This window comes from Camellia sinensis, chromosome 2, assembly GCF_055761805.1.
Source record: "Camellia sinensis isolate YWXY chromosome 2, ASM5576180v1, whole genome shotgun sequence".
Classification (NCBI taxonomy): Eukaryota; Viridiplantae; Streptophyta; class Magnoliopsida; order Ericales; family Theaceae; genus Camellia; species Camellia sinensis.
In genome coordinates, this window is record NC_138962.1 from 54782028 (window position 1) to 54799598 (window position 17571).

At 37.5% G+C, this 17571-nt stretch overlaps 1 protein-coding gene across 3 annotated transcripts in view; it reads right to left on the reverse strand.

The window, feature by feature from the left end:
- LOC114320669 (ATP-dependent DNA helicase Q-like 4A) overlaps window positions 1-13685 on the reverse strand; it is a 45324-nt gene extending 31639 nt beyond the window's left edge. The window contains exons 1-4 of one of the 3 annotated variants that reach the window (XM_028267727.2): window positions 13415-13685; window positions 8287-8355; window positions 7992-8123; window positions 7731-7904 (exon numbers count right to left, since the gene is read on the reverse strand). In XM_028267727.2, the coding sequence (XP_028123528.2) occupies window positions 7731-7904; window positions 7992-8011 (194 nt within the window). In that variant the 5' untranslated portion in view covers window positions 8012-8123; window positions 8287-8355; window positions 13415-13685. Of the gene's footprint in view, window positions 1-7730; window positions 7905-7991; window positions 8124-8242; window positions 8356-13414 lie in introns of all 3 variants that reach the window. The other 2 variants (XM_028267729.2, XM_028267730.2) reach the window with 2 other exon arrangements.
- Window positions 13686-17571: the final 3886 nt, after the last annotated feature.

The window sequence follows — 17571 nt, forward strand, 5'->3', positions numbered from 1 at the left end:
TGGAGCAAAAAATGGCGGTGCAAACTGATATTGAGGCCAATCAGTATACTTTGAAGTCATGTGTGGAGACCATGACGGCGGTCACAAACCTATCACACCGGCTGCAGAGTAGGACAAATGAGGTGCAGCAGTTAAACGCCCAGCTGGCTCTGCTCCAACGCATGTATAAGGATGCGCGAGCAGAGATAAGTGTGCTAAAGGCGAAAAATAAGGAGCTGAAGCGGAAGGCCACCGTTATGTTCCGATTTGGAGGTCCGCCATATGCTGTAGTGGAGGAGCAGGGAGGAGTGATCGTGCCCAGTGGAGTGGGAAACACGGAGGCAACACTGTCAAGGGCCGCCCAGGACGGAGGCAAGAAGAAGAGATCGGCGGCAGAGTAGAGGAAGTGAGGTCGGTGGGTGGCCGTCTGCAGAAAAAAAAACAAATCGTTTTGTTTTTGTTTTTGTTTTTGTTTTTGTTTTTTTTTTTTTTTTTTTTGTGTTGTAAAATTGTGATCGGGGTTGATCCCTGATATGAATAAAGCAAGTGTGTTTTGCAAACTCGAATGGTAGGTGTGGTAATGCAGAAAAATCAACTGGAATGAAATTTGGTATTTTTTGTTTTTGTTTTGTTTTTTTTTTATGTTTTGTTTTGTTTGTTTGTTTGTTTTTGTTTTTTTTTTTTTTAAATGTGGAAAAATGAAGATAAAATAAAATAAAGAAAGTGGGGATAGTGGGATCAGACTGATTGATTAAACAATTTGGGAAAGATGGGTTGTATGAAAAGATGAGAACCAGCCCATGTGGGTTAGGGAATGGCGGTGGAGATTTTCACACAGCCAAGTCTCAGCTCAGTGGTGGTGATAAGATTTTTCAAAAAGGCGTGTGAGTGTGAGAGAGAGAGAGAGAGAAATTTGTGCCGACATATTCTTCTAAGGATCTTGAAGGAATACTTGTCAAAAAAGTCGAGGAATGCCCACAGACAAACTATAATCAGGACAGTGTATTGGAGTTGGTGGAAGAATCTGCAAATCACGTTTTTGATGTGGAAGGAAATGAAAGTAAAGATGTTTCACCAAACTGGTGGGGCTATAAATCTGGGTTTGTGTCAGGAGGTTATCTTGGAGCCGAATCCAGGAGAAAGAAATCCCTCCCAACTGAAAATGGTCAAAATTCTTGGAACAGGGTTGCTTTGCACGAAGAAGATCAAGAAAATCTTTACAAACTCGTCCAAGATAAAGATGGAAAAGTATTACATTGGTGAAATAGATACATCAACCATCTTGGGCTTGGCATTGGCTGTTCGGAGTTGTTGTGAAGCCTTGAAAGCTGGCATACAGTTGCAGGGATGAGGCCAGTACATCCAGCTGCTTCAAGCTCCTCATGCGTCCGACGGTAGAAGGCAGTGAACCCTGGAGGTGGTTGAAGCGAACATCAAATTGGTGTGAGAGAGGTCTTGCGAGTTGATGGAGGTCTCAAATGGTTGAGATCCGGCGGGCGGTCAAGGCAAGGTTGCCGCCCGCCGGAAGGCGGAGAACACCGAGAACACCAAGATCTTTAACCTTGCTCTGATACCATGTAGAAATTTAATGTATAAAGAGAAATGATTGTATTATTGATTGTTATAACGTTATATATATATTACAATGATTCATGATTCCTATATATAGAAGAGGGTGAGTGTGTAGTAGGTAAGGAGTAGGTGAAGTGGAGGTGGTAGTGGTGTAGTGGTGTAGTGGGTTAGGTTTAGTGGAGTAGGTTTAAGTGGGTGAAGTGGGTGAAGTGGGTGAAGTAGGTGATAGGTTTTAACATATACATGCCACTATCTACCACTAACACCACTATCATATTCTATACATGCCACTATCTACAACCAACACCACTATCATATTCTATACATACCACTATCTACCACCAACACCACTATCATATTCTATACATGCCACTATCTACCACCAACACCACTATCATATTACATGCATGAACACAATTTCCAGCACTCCCCCTCAAGCTGGTTTGAAGATATCTTCCATAGCCAGCTTGCTAGTCAGCTTATCAAATTGCTTCTTGTGTAGTCCCTTCGTTAGCACATCAGCTAATTGTTCACCTGTTGGAAGGTAGGTCATACAGATTATGCCAGCATTGATTTTCTCCTTGATGAAATGTTTATCCACTTCTATATGTTTTGTGCGATCATGTAGAACTGGATTATGAGCTATAGATATAGCTGCTTTGTTGTCACAATAGACCTTCATAGGTGTCGGGTGAGAAAGCTTTAATTCTTCAAGAATTCTTTTAATCCACATTACTTCACAGATTCCATGGGCAACAGCTCTGAACTCTGCTTCTGCACTACTTCTAGCTACCACATTCTGTTTTTTACTCCGCCATGTAACTAGGTTCCCACCTACAAAGGAGCAGTATCCGGATGTTGATCTCCTGTCTGTAACACTTCCTGCCCAGTCTGCATCTGTGTATACTTCAACTTGAAGATGTCCATGTTTCTTGAATAGTAAGCCTCTCCCTGGAGTTCCTTTCAAATATCTTAAGATCTTATAAACGGCCTCAAAGTGCTCTGCCCCTGGTGAGTGCATGAACTGACTTACCATGCTGACTGCAAAGGCAATATCAGGCCACGTATGAGACAAGTAAATCAATTTCCCTACAAGTCGCTGATATTGTTCTCTCTCTTTGACTTCTTCAGCCTTAGCAGCTTGTAACTTCAAGTTAGGCTCGATCGGAGTCTCCGCCATCTTACAACCAAGCATACCTGTTTCTCCAAGGAGATCAAGAACATATTTTCTCTGATTAACGAATATACCTTCCTTGGATCTTGCAAATTCCATTCCGAGGAAATACTTGAGGGCTCCCAGATCCTTAATGTGAAATTCTTTTGCGAGTTTCTCTTTGAGGGCTGCTAACTCTGCTTCATCATTACCAGTTAAAATGATGTCATCAACATAAACAATCAAAATTGCAATTTTACTGTTTTTTGAATGTTTATAAAATATTGTGTGATCTGCTTGACTCTGCGAGAAGCCACAACTGATAACTGCCTTCCCAAAGCGTTCAAACCACGCTCTTGGTGATTGTTTGAGTCCGTATAATGACTTGTTCAATCTGCATACTCTGTCACTTCCAAGTCTCTGCTCAAATCCCGGCGGTAGGCTCATGAACACCTCCTCTTCAAGATCACCATTGAGAAATGCATTTTTAATGTCAAGTTGATGTAGAGGCCAATCTGAATTTACTGCAAGAGATAACAGTACTCTGATGGAATTTATTTTAGCAACAGGAGCAAACGTCTCCTGATAGTCGATCCCATAAGTTTGAGTGAAGCCTTTAGCTACCAGTCTCGCCTTGTATCTCTCAACGCTTCCATCTGCGTTACATTTTATCGTAAACACCCATTTACACCCAACTGTTTTCTTGTCTTTGGGTAGATCAACTATCTCCCAAGTACCACTTCTCCTTAAAGCATTCATCTCCTCCATGACTGCTAATTTCCAATTCGGATCATCCAATGCTTCCTGTATATTCCTTGGAACAAACAAGTGTGAAATCCTAGATGTGAAAGCTCTATGGTTTTTAGACAGTCTTTGATAGGAGAGGTAATTTGCAATAGGATGTTTAATGCAATTTCGGACACCTTTCCTAATTGCTATAGGTACATCAAGGTCGGAAATAGAAGGAATAGGATTACCTAAAATTTCGATGCCAGAACTCGGGTGGACATTCGGGTCATTAGGATGGACATTCGGGTCATTATTCCTCAGATGAAATCGCTTCCTAGTATAAACCTGAAGCTCAGGATTTAGATCATTTTGTAGTACTTCTCCCCCTAAACAAGAATCTTCTTGACTAGGCACCATAGAACTTGGTTCTCCTAAGTGATCATTATCAGACAGATGTGGTTTTTGTGTAGGATAAATGACATTGGGGAGCGGGATAGAAATATCCCAAAAACGGTCTTCTACTCCACTTGTCTCCCCCTGAAGAGAAGTGTTGGGGAAATAGGATTTTGTTTCCACAAATGACACATCCATACTCACATGAAATTTCTTGTTTTGAGGATCGAAGCACTTATACCCTTTTTTGTTTGAGGAATCACCCAAAAAAACACATTTTATAGCACGGGGGTCAAGTTTTGAACGAAATTGACTGGGAACATGAACATAGGCAGTGCATCCAAAAACTTTGGCGGGTAAATCAGAAAACAACCTCGTGTCAGGAAAAAAAGTTTTGAGACAATCAAAAGGTGTTTTGTATGTTAACACCTTTGTAGGCATCCTGTTTATCAAATAAGAGGCTGTTAAAATTGCTTCACCTCATAAATATTTAGGAACATGCATGTAAAACATTATAGCACGTGCTACTTCAAGTAGATGTTTATTTTTTCGTTCTGCAATGCCATTTTGTTGAGGGGTATCCCGACATGTAGATTGATGAAAAATTCCCTTTTTTTCCAAAAACTCACCCAACTGCTCATTGAAATATTCTGTTCCATTATCAGAATGTAAAATACCAATTTTGGTTTGAAATTGGTTTTCAATCATATTGTAAAAATTTGTGAATAAATTTTTCACGTCAGATTTTTTATTCATCAAATAAATCCAACATAAGCAGGTATGGTCATCAATAAATGTAACAAACCATCTTTTACCAGAAAGAGTAGTGATTTTAGAAGGGCCCCAAACATCACTATGAATCAAATAAAAAGGTTTTGAAGCCTGGTAAGGTTTTGGCAAATAAGTAGAGCGATGAAATTTTGCAAAAATGCAACTTTCACAATGAAAAGAAGAACAATCAATCCCTTTAAATAATTCTGGAAATAAATGTTTCAGATAAAGAAAACTAGGATGTCCTAGCCTATAGTGCCATAGCATTATTTTTTCTCGAACAGAGATTGAACTAGTACTATTAAAGCTCTGAGCTTTTTTATTACTAACAGGTACTTCATCAAAGTAGTAAAGACCTTCAAGCATCCTAGCACGCCCAATCATCATCCCCGAGTTCTGGTCCTGAAATTCACAATGGGATTCAAAAAATGTAACACGACAATTAGAATCCTTAGATAGTTTACTGACAGACAAAAGGTTACAGGCTAAGTTGGGGACGTGAAGAACAGCATTGAGATTAATTTTCTCAGTTAGTTTAATAAATCCTTTCCTGCAATAGGTGAAAAACTACCATCGGCTATTCTGATTTTGTCATGACCAGAACAAGGGAAATAGGTACTAAATAAATGGGAAAAACTAGTCATGTGATCGGAGGCACCGGAATCTATGATCCACGGAGAGAAGTTTAGGCAAGAGAAGGCTTTAGGATTTCTACCTGTTTGTGCCAACAAAACACTAGGAGTACCGGTTGAGGAGTTGGATTTTATCAGCTTTAAGAGTTGATCAATCTGCTCTTTGTTGAAGGGACCTGAATCGGCTTCATTAGCGGTAGGAAAGCCACGATTCTTCTCTCCTTATTTGCTGCTTTTCCAGTTGACAGGTTTGCCATGAATCTTCCAACACGTTTCGCGTGTATGGCGAGGCTTGTTGCAAAAATCACACCAGACCCGTGGCTTATCATCAAACCTGCGCTGGTAATTTGCAGCCTTGTTGGCCGCAGCATCGCTAATTAAAGCAGAAATTTCAATTGATTCACCATTACCTTTTTTCTTAAGCATGACGCTCCTTCGGCTCTCTTCCCTTCTGACTTCGGCAAATACTTCGCCAATGGATGGGAGAGGAGGTCTGCCAATAATTCTTCCTCGCACTTCATCGAATTCAATGTTGAGGCCGGCAAGAAACTTGTAAATACGGCTGTCTTCTACAGTTTTCTTGTGGTGGTTGCAGTCGTCAACCGATTTCCATTCGTATGTGTTGAAGATGTCAAGATCCTGCCACAACCTTTTCAACGAATTGAAATATTTGGTGACGGAATCATCTCCTTGACGAATCTCTCCCAACTTCAAAGTTAATTCGAAAACTTGAGATTGATTTCCTAGGTCAGAATACATCTGACTAACATTATCCCACAATTCTTGTGCAGTAGTATAGCACATGTAATTAGAGCTTATATCCTCCTCCATGGAATTGACCAACCATGTCATAACCATGGAGTTTTCAGCGTCCCAATTGTCGAACAGCGGATCATTAACAGCAGGAGCCTTCTTGTCACCAGTGATGTAACCGATCTTTCCTTGCCCACGGATATACATCCGGACAGATTGTGACCAGCGGAGAAAATTATCACCATTTAGGCGGATGGTGGTGATTTGGACAGAGTGAGAGTTGGACGTTTTCACCGGAATGGCAGCGGCAGGGGTTGAAGTGGTTCCGGACGTGACTTCCGACATGGCTATGACGGTTTTAGGGCTGCTGTGTTTTTTGTTGCTCTGATACCAACTTAGAAAATATGAAGAAGAAGAACTCCGAAAATATGAGGAAGAAGGAATATATTTCTGTTATATTCAAAACTTCTTATCTTACAAGACCAAATGACACTCCTTATATAGGAGATATTACAAACATCATCATAACCCATTATATGCCACTTACATATTATATATTACCACTATCTACCACTATCATATTATATACATGCCACTATCTACCACCAACACCACTATCATATTCTATACATGCCACTATCTACAACCAACACCACTATCATATTCTATACATGCCACTATCTACCACCAACACCACTATCATATTCTATACATGCCACTATCTACCACCAACACCACTATCATATTACATGCATAAACACAATTTCCAGCAAAAAAAAAAAAGGTCTTGCAATTAAGAATTTTCAGTTGAAAATTCAAAAATGGAAAAACATAGGTTGCGTTTGGTAGAGTTTTGTAAATATGATTTGAGAGTATGAGTTGTATTTTGAGTTTGTGAGTTTTGAAATTATGATTTGAGTGTGAAAAATTTGTTTGGTGAAAAAGTTTTGAAAAGAGTTTTGAATTGAGTGGGGAATTTTTGATGTAACATATGATATTTGATACAAAAATTTACAACTCATAACCAAACATACAACTCAAAATTCTATTAAAACACATAAAAAAAATTTAAAATTTCAGAAAATATTTTTTTCGAATATATAAAAATTAACGTATGTCAATTGCCAAACAAAAAAAAAAAAAAATTCACTGTTCCGGTCAACCGGTGGGACGACTGGTTAGGCCAAATTTGAAAAAAAAAAAATTCGAAATCGCGCCTGAGACAGAGTTTTCTGCAGAGTTTTGGAAACGTGATTTGAGAACTTCCAAACATCATATTTGAATGTGGGTCTAGAATCATTGTTTGGAAACACAACCATAGTTTTTTTTTTGTTAAGTGTTTCAGTTGAAAATTCAAGATTCACAAAACATGGTTTTTTGTAGGCCCTAAACTTTTAAGTTATAATAAGATGTTAAGAAACATTCAAGATATAGAAAAGACAAAGTGAAACTGCAAAATGGCTCTGTCAAGTAAAAGAAAATAATAAGCATGACATGAGAACAACTCTACTCTTAAAAATGACATTTGTTACTCTCAACAACAAAGGATTCAATTGCCGAAAATTGAAAGAGATCTAATGAATTATGGTCACTCATGAAGTACTTTTCCAGATTCCTTTTATAAAGATCTTGTAGTGTATTAGAGAATTGTTACAAGAGATGCTAGGGAACATAAAAAAAAGGATATGTTCTGCACACTAATAGGATGGAACAAGTAATGCTTGTTATAAATAACATCAGTAACATACCTTGCGCTTGTTGATGCTCCAGTACAAGGTTTTTGTGCAGACAACGAGTAAAGAAAATTTGAACTCAATAACTTATTTTGGTTTGAAAAACTATCATGTGCATTGGCATGTTGCAACCAGTTAACTCTAGGCAGTTTGTCACCACATTTAGAACCTCCAACTGAATTGGTTCCACTGCATCTCAACCAAAAATAAGAAATAAGTCAAAATATATAAATGTAAAAAGAAATAGAAGGATTAGGAATACAATTATTAGCTTGCCTCATGTGTTGTTCCTTCATCACTACTTAACATCTTTGCCTATTGCAACTTATGGTCCCCTCAAAAACAACATATGAAAACAGCAACTTGCCAAACACAATTCCACTCACGGCTAACTCAGGGCAAAAGATCCTATAAATAAGAAAGCAATTCAGGTCCACAAGTAATTTAGAAAAACATAGAAAATATGAAAACAAAGCAGTGAATTGCTAAACAATGAAACATGAAAACAAATGAACAAGAGTGCATACAAGAGGATGGGCATAAATCTAAAGACGGTACTTATTGCTCTTGCCTTGAATAACTTTCTTTAGTCATCTGTGAAGACAGTTCATTAACTTAACCATGCCCATATACCAAAAACCTGCAATTAAATTAACAAATAAGTAATTGGTTCAAGCCAAATAAATAAAAATATTAATCACCAGTGTCAAGTAGTTCAAAACAAACAAAAAAAATATAACTATGAATTAGTGGTTTCCAAAAATAATGTTGTGATCCACGAGTTAACATGCACTAAATGAGGGCAGAAGTAAATTAGTAATACATGACTCATACTTGCAGCTACCTTCATACAAACACATAAGCTGGATTCAGCAGTCTATTGACCAGTAAATTCTTTAGCGAAATTTAGTAAGATAGCCTAAGTGGCACCCATCAGTATGGTTTTTTTGTTGGCTTTTTTTTAAGCCAATAAGCTGGTTTATTAACTCCTCACAACAGAACACTGAGTATTTAGAATCAAGAATGTCCCAGTCATCCACAAGTTACTCTAGGTTTGTCAAAATTTGACCTACCATTACCTCTCTAAGTCATTAAAACAAACTAAATGGACCACTCAACCAAATCACTTTAGGCACACTTCTAATGAAAATGATTTTTTTGAACACCAAAATCAAATTTCCAGGAATAAGGAGCTCTGAAATGATGTTAGACGTGATCCAATGTCCAGATGAAATCAAGTAAGTTACCGCCTTTGTCACGTCATCTTGGATTTACACCTAAAACTGGATGCTATTTTTATTGTATAATGAATCGATTAAGTAACCATTATCTTTGAGCATATGACTTACTCTAAGGAAAAGAGATAGAGCAGTTCAAATAGCTCAACAAATACTTAAGCATCTTGTCACGTGGCTTGTCCCTATGGATACAGTTCTTAATGAACCAAGAATGGCTTCTAGGACACAAAGCCATTAAGGATTACAAGAAGAAACTGATTTTGGAAATATCCAGAAATCAACCTCACAAAAAACTAATAAAAGGAAAAGAAATGATTATCACGGAACAAACCCCAACCTAAGAGTTAGGGCCATGACCGGCCATTGTAGTAGAAGCTACCCGAGGCCAATTCAAAATCCACTAGTGCAAACAGCAAAAACTTTGATTGTGGAATATAAGCGTCTTATAATTTATTATAATAATAGAAAAGGTGGTTAATCTTTCATTGAAATAATAAATCATGTGCCTAGCTTGTGGGTAGTTTACTCACATCCCTTGTATTCTTCATTCATTCATACATACATCACTTTACATTACATTCAAAAGGTTTGCATGGAAAAGGGAGAGGTTTGGCGTAGGGAGGTGGCGGCAAAGTACGGGTTGGGAGGAGGGAGCACAGTTCTAAGGTAGTGGGGGATTCTCGTGGTAGGGGCTTGTGAAAAGGCATTTGGATGGTGTGGAGGGAGTTATGGAGGTGGGTTGGCTTTCAGGGTAGGGAAGGGGAAAAGGGTGCAATTTTGGAAGGATGGGTGGTGTGGGAATCAGAATCTTACTTCTTCATTCCTGATGATTTTTCGACTTGCAATGGTGGCTACCTATTTGGTGATGTATAAGGGGCAAGTGGTTTGGAATGTAAGGCTATGCCAACAAACCCAAGATTAGGATGTTAGACAGTTAGTGGATTTGATAGTTTTTTTGTATGGTGTTAGAGAGCTGGGTGTAGGGGACAATTGTTTAATGTGGCAGCAACAGGGTGCTAAGGGTGTTTTTTCGGTGTTGTATTTTTTTCGAGCCTTGGTGGGAGATGAAGATACCCTTTTTCGTGGAGGAGTATTTGAATTGCTAGAGCTCCTTCCAAGGAAGCATTCTTTGTGTGGACAATGGCGTTAGATAGGATTTTCACAATTGATAATCTTGTTTGTTGTCAGCGAATTTTGGTTAATTGGTCTTGTATGTACTGTAAGACTGCAAAGTCAATTTTTTTGTCTTCTTCTTCAGTTCTCTGTGACATATCAACTTTAGGTGTTCTTTCCTATGTTTGGTATAGTTTGGGTGCAACAACGAAATGTTGACAACATTTTTCACAACTGGTGAGGGGGTAGGGTTAGGAAAAGATGTAGGAAGGCATGGGCTCTTGCACCTCCTTGTCTGATGTGGATGATTTGGCTAGAATGTAATTGATGGATTTTTCAAGGGGTGGAGGAGCATGTGGCTCGTTTCAACTTTGAAGGATAGGCCTTTGGTGATTTTGTATAGTTGGGTTTTGGGAAGAATACCTGTAGATTTGTTTTCTTTTGTGGATTTTATAGATACTCTTCATGTTTAGGGATGGTTTTTTTTTTCTATTGATTATTTTTCTTTGTATTTGTTAGCGTTGTTTTGATGCTTTTCAATTAATAATATTGACTTTTATTTATCAAAAAAAAAAAACCGTAGCAAATGTTAAATTCATGATGCTAAAACATAAATCATCTTCCAAATAGGATTTGTATATGACTATACGTACACATCCAAGTTCCATAAGCATGTAGGTCACAATGAAAGGTTTTTTAGTGAGGGTTCTCAGGCCATAAACCTCTAAATCTCCTTGTCTAATCTCCAACACATGAAATCATAGGTGAGATTAAGGATAACAAGTGAGTTAGCTGTTCATGTGAACCAATTAAACTCACTCTTAGGCTTACAAGGCCTCATTGAGTCACAAGAGTTGTTTTTCCTTCATAACATACCCAATTAGCCAAACAAGGATTTTAACTTCCTAATTGATTCCCAAATTCCTTTAGGATCTTCCTAAGACTGTGGCGGCCACAAAATAAAAAGATTCTCTTACTAGTCTTCTATCAAAATTTCCATATAAATGTGGTTTCTAATTATCAGGACATTACACACACATAACCAGGCATGTACACTGGTTATTTTATTTTATGCTTTAATCTTAATTTTTATTTTGGGGTGTCATATGGATCCTCCTGGAATCCTTCAGTTTTAGGACTCCATTGCAATTCTCAAAGCTTGCACTTTCCGCCTGTGTTGTTGGAGAGACAAGTCTACCAAATGATAGATTTTCACCCATATGTGACTAAAGGTCATCTAGTCTTCTAACCATACACCAAGCATGGAAAAAAGCAAGTTACACCAATGACTACGATTTCAAGTCAACGAAATTAGCCCTTATTGCTTTATGCAATGAAAGAAATTGGCAGATAATTATATTGGGTTGAGGGAAATATAAGAGAGATTAGATTCATCTGACTTTCAATAGTTCCAATTTATCCACTTCAAACATCTGTAGCTGATTCTGCTGCAATCAGCAAGCCTTCAGAATCATATATTACAGTATATATGACTGGGTCGTAACTCCAAAAGTTGTCTTTTTGACCTTTGGTTCTTGCATATGACCTTAATCTATTCACATGTATGGAGAAAAGTTGATCAAATGTAGTTTATAAATTGAATAGTGATAAATAATTCTTCTGTTGTATCATCAAAGTTTACTCTGCCTATCTTTCTAGATCTGCAATTGAAGCTTTCATCCATTTTCAAACAACTCATTCACATAATATGAAGTATCTTTTGTAAATAAAAATTAAAGCTAGATTTTCAAATGTGTATGTGTATCTATAAACTAGCATTGGCATCACTTGCATTCTTCCTGTCTAGGTTGACAATGAATCATACTTGCCCAGCTGCATTTCAAGTCTAACAGTGTGAACATGCTATGAAAAAATTATACAGTTCTGTTGTTCTGTTCATAAGACTAACAGTCTTGTGCAAGGCAGAGAAACATGCTAATTGGTTTTGTAGATGGATTTGACAATTTAGTAGAAATATATTGTGAAGGTAGAACATGTAAAATGCAGATGACATGGTCATATAATCCTTACTCCCTTTTATATTTAACTCTAGTAATCAATAACAAGTAATATGACTATTAAATTTTAATAAAACTGTCATATTTTTTTCCCTTAATTAAATTGCCATATGTTACTGATCTTTCAAAGCATGATTAAACTCAGTGGATATGTAGTCAATCCGCCTATTTACAAATGAAAAACAGTTAGAAGTCAATTTTGCTTCTAAAGGAATACTTGCAACTTAAAACCCTTTCTTATCACATCAAACATTGATCCCACACAAAGGTCATATCTCCATAATTTATAAACTTAACACCCTATTTCCCCAACTTATGAAAACAAAAGCTAGCACCAGCTTAGAGGTCCACCTGATGTAATCAAAGTTCTTGATTTGCTTCCCTTGAGCATTCCCACATTACCCAAATAAAAACACACCATTAAATAAAAAAAAGGGCATTTATTCATAAACTCCTCTTCACCTACTTATATTTCAATTAGGATTGTTTTGGGAAGTTGGTTAAAAAAAAATTTTTTTTGCTTTTTTTAGTTTTTTTTTTTAAATGTGTAAACAAGTAAGGTGATGTGACCAAAATAGGTTAAAAGTCAAAATTTAGCTTTTAACCAAGTTCCCAAATTAGCCCAAATTATTTTCTTATGTTCCAATGGTGACATAATTACCAAAATGCCCCTAATAATAATAGGGTAAAACGTGCATTAATGTTCACATAGATAGTGTAAATGTTCCATGATGTGAATATTTATACTGTCAAATTTATTTATTTATTTTATAAAATTACATATTAAAGTGAGATCTTATTTGATAGATCTCATTAATTAGGTTTCAAAAATATAAATTTCATAAAAATACATATATCTGTGTACAACAAAAATTATGAATTTTTAAAGTATAATATATAAAAAGTGCAAAATAATCCACACCAAGTTGCTAAGGGTTGAAAAATATTTGTAAAGGTAAAATTGTCTATAAAATACCTTAAATATGAGAAGTTGGATTTGGTGATCTAATAAATTCCCCATAAAAAATAAAAATAAAAACAAAATCTTAAGAAAAATATTCAATTTATGTTTAAGTGCTTTCATTAATTAACTGATAGTTCAACAAACTGTATCTTCATTTGGGAATGAAATGCGAAAAATAAACAAACAAACCCTAGAAATTAAACAATGAAGCTATAAACAGACATTGAAACTGAACGAGTAACTCTGGTAATGTAGAACAAGCAAATCCTGATTTATATAGAACGACAATCAAACAATCAGAGATCTGAGAGTCAATATATGACAAATTAATGCTTCAGAAAAAAAGAAAAAAAACAACATAGTTACCAGAAAATCTGTGTGGGATGGCCACGGATGTAGAGAGAGAAAGTGTGCCTTATCTGTGAGAGAGAGAGAGAGAGAGAGAGAGAGAGAGCGAGGGAAAAATTGGGGTTTCAAATCGCAGCGCGGTGTGGATTGGCGGGCTACGTTAAGGGAAGGTTTTCATTTTCAGGAATGTTAACATTCACACCCAAAGAAATGTGTTAATGTGAATAATGTAGTTGGAAATTTCACACTAGGGAATATATTTGGAGGTTAGGTTTCAAATTTGATTTTCTTTCTTATGCACTTTATTTTCTTTATTTCTTTTTTTTTTTAAATTAAAAACAACTTTTTGAACAAACTTCTGTTCTTACCTAGTAATTTTTAGGAACAATTACAGTTCAATGTAAGTTTTTCTAAATAATCTCAGATTAGTGATGAATTTTATGAACATTAATCACTTTGTTTGGTTCTATTTTTTCAAAAACATTTTTCAAAAAATTTTATTTTTTGTTTTTACTGATTTTTTTAATATTTTAAGTAATTTTTTTACTTTTTAGACATACCTTACATAAATATATATAAAAAATAAAAAAATTGTCAAAAAAAACCTTTTAAAAATTCACTAAATACCAAAAATACAAAAAAAAAACGAGAATTCAGTACATTTTTTATATTTTTATGTATTTTTTAATTTTTTAAAATATTTTTTCATAAATTTTTATTTTTTAGATACATCTACGTAAGATGCATCTAAAAAAAATGTTTAAAATTTTAAAAATATTCACTAAAAATAAAAAACACGAAAACTAAAAAAAATTAGTTTTTAAAAAACTTAATCGAAAAAACTCAAACCAATCCCACTGAATAATTAAAATTTTAAATTTTTTCATAAATTTATAATCATTTTGTGAAAACCCCACTAAATTATGATTTTTTAAAATTTTTACATTTGTGGAAAAATTATGATGAGAATTGCAAATTTTTAAAAATTAAGTAAAGTGTTTTGTTTTTTTATAATAAAATATAAATTAAATGTTCACTCGGTCCATGAAGGGTGTTGTCCAATATTATGAGCATATTGTAGGTCGCAATTCGATAATTCAATTATTTTAATTTGTACACTTTTATGTGTATATCACTATTAAGATTAGGGGTGTGCATAATACCGCCAAAACCGCTGAAACCGCCAAAACAGCACCGAACCACACCGCCAAGGCAAATTCGTTATTATTTGCCAATAGAACCGCCGGTTTTTGGTAAGAAAAATGGCAAATTCTAGTGACACTTTTATCAATCCGCCGGTTTCTATTTTTCTTCCAAACCGCACCGACCCGCACCGCTATTAAATCATGTTTTATAAGATTCTAAAAAATTTTTTTTACTGAAGTTTGCTTGTTGTTCTATACCTTAGAATATAGTATTACATTACTGCTCGAGGGGAATTCAAGATGTCAGTAATCCAAAATAAAGTTGGATTCCAATTCACTTTTTAATCTTTTTTTTTTCTGGCCATGTTGCTACACTTGCTGCATCAGAAGAAAGTTTCGCAAGATGCTTAACATCACGGTATCTCTCGTCTTTTTTTTACTCTTTGATTTAAGTTTTGTAATTTGAATTATATTTTTTATAAACCGCCAATCCGCCCGAACCGCCAAGGCAAATCCACCATTATTTGCCAACCGAACCGCCGGTTTTTGATAAGGAAAATGGCAAATTCTATTGACACTTTTATCAATCCGCCACCCGCCATACGGTTTCTATTTTTCTCTCAAACCGCACCGACCCGCACCGTGCACACCCCTAATTAAGATTGATCGTATGTCGTAATTAGATGATATGATTATATTTATTTTCAAACAAAAATAAAAAATGTTAAATCAAAATGAGCAAAAAGGAATAAACGTGCAGGCAAACTTGCAAATTTAAGCGCAAAAACAGGATGAAAATGTTTGAGGATCCTCCTGGCATTTTTTAAGCTAGTCACAGCTGATATATCTGAACTTTGTTACGAGAGAGAGAGAGAAACTCTCTAGTTTTCTAAAACTTTCTTTAACTTCTTATGAACCTAAAATAAAAAAACAAAAACAATATATAATCATATACCCAATGAATGTAGTTGATTTTTAAAAAACTAATTTTATTAATTTTAATTTTTAAGTTTTAACTTTTGTTCCTAATGTTAAAATAATGTGATTTCAACAATTGTAATTAACATGGACAGGCCCACAAAGGCCATGAACCACTATAAATAACCTGAGCCCATCATTCGAGGTCCAATGCATAACCCTGCCGATGGAGTCCGGAACAGCTGGAATCCAATATGGCACCAAGAACCAACAGCATTCAGGCACGCGGCGGGTGGAGGACGAACCACATCAGTAGACAAAGATCTGCAAAGTTATTGCCACTGCACATCACCATTAATGCAGTCCATCACAGCATTTATTACGACAACACCTCTCCGTCGGAACAGGACCCCCTTACCCTAAGCAAGGTAAGCTACAGCATAAGCTTTCGGCAAGGAGAGCAGGTCGGAAGGGACAACAAAATGATGACAAAAGGATATAAGCAACTGTTGTAGACAATAAAAGGTTAAGTTTTCTATCTCTAATCGTCTCCCATATACTCGACTTCTCTTCCTAACTTGCTCGTCGGAGAGTTCACTGGGGGACTACCCCGTTCCCCGTTGAACTTGCCTGCAGGTTATCTAGTGGGCTTGATCATTTGGACACGGGCTGGAGGAGCTTGGACTTGTCTGATCCATTCACTGGGACGAACAGCATTAACAGTTGGTGCCGTCTGTGGGAACGCTTTGCTCCTCGCGCCAGTTGTGATCACTGTCGCCGGAGGCCCCGTTCCAACAACCTCTCTCTTCTACCCGTCAAAGTGCAAGGTCACGACTAGACCCATGGCTTCTCACAATAATGTTGCCGACCATCAAGACGACCCCCCCAATCCGAACAACCCACCACAGTATTTTATCGAGCTTACCAACAGTATCAACCGCATGGCCGAACAAAACCAGGCCTTGATAAATGCTTTACTCCAAAGGAACCTTCTGATTCCTCCTCCACCACCTCCAGATATTCCCCCCAACCAAGAAAAAACCCCGAGCCATACTGCTCCCCAACTCCATCCACCCAACCTGGAAGGTTTGCAACCTCCCCACCCACACATAAATCCACCACCACCACCCCCACACCCGTCGGTCGTAGCACCAGCCCCTGACAGGGAGGCCAGCAACGTCCAACCTCTACTGACTGACCAGGGGGACCACGTTCCACTCTGGGACGTCGAGCTCCGCGCAATGAAGCTCCAACTCCAAGGGGTTATGCAGAACATTCAGCATAAACCCTCTACCACGGCAAATTCACCATTTGTTGCCTCCATTCGGGACAAACCTTTGCCCGCCAAATTCAAGATGCCCGCCATTGACTCCTTTGATGGTACGACAAACTCAGTCGACCATTTGGAGACCTATCGTACACTCATAATCCTTCATGCCTTCCCCGATGAGATCATGTGTCGGGCTTTCCCCGTAACACTGAAGGGGTCAGCCCGACTGTGGTTCAGTCAGTTACCAGCGGACTCTGTCTCCACTTTTCAGTATCTCAGCGACTCCTTCCTCAGCCATTTCATTGGAGCCCAACGCCAACCACAACGCCGTCCTGCAACCTAACTCCTCAACATCCGTCAGACCGAGGGGGAGTCACTACGTAGCTTCGTTACCCGCTTCAACACCGAAGCCCTACAAGTAGCGGAGAATGACGATAAGGTCATCCTTACGGCTTTCATGGCCGGACTGCGATCGTCCGATTTCCTCTTCTCCCTCTCCAAAAACCCCCCGACCTCTATGGTAGCCCTATTATCCAAAGCTTAGAAATATATGAATGCCGAAGATTCACTGGCCGATCGCCAAGATCCAATATCCAAAAACCCGCCCCCCAGGGAAAAGAGAAAAGACTCGGAACCAAGAAACACCCAGTATAATAGCCAAACGCCCCAATATCCCGACCGACCTCCTCGCACTGATCGGTCGGCACCAGCACGACCCCCTGATCGGTTTGAGCGGTACACGCCCCTCAATTCTCCTATGGAACAAGTTCTCCACCAAATCCAATGGGATTACCCCCCCAAATGGCCCCTGCCTTCACGAACCCCTTCCAACCGGAAAGACC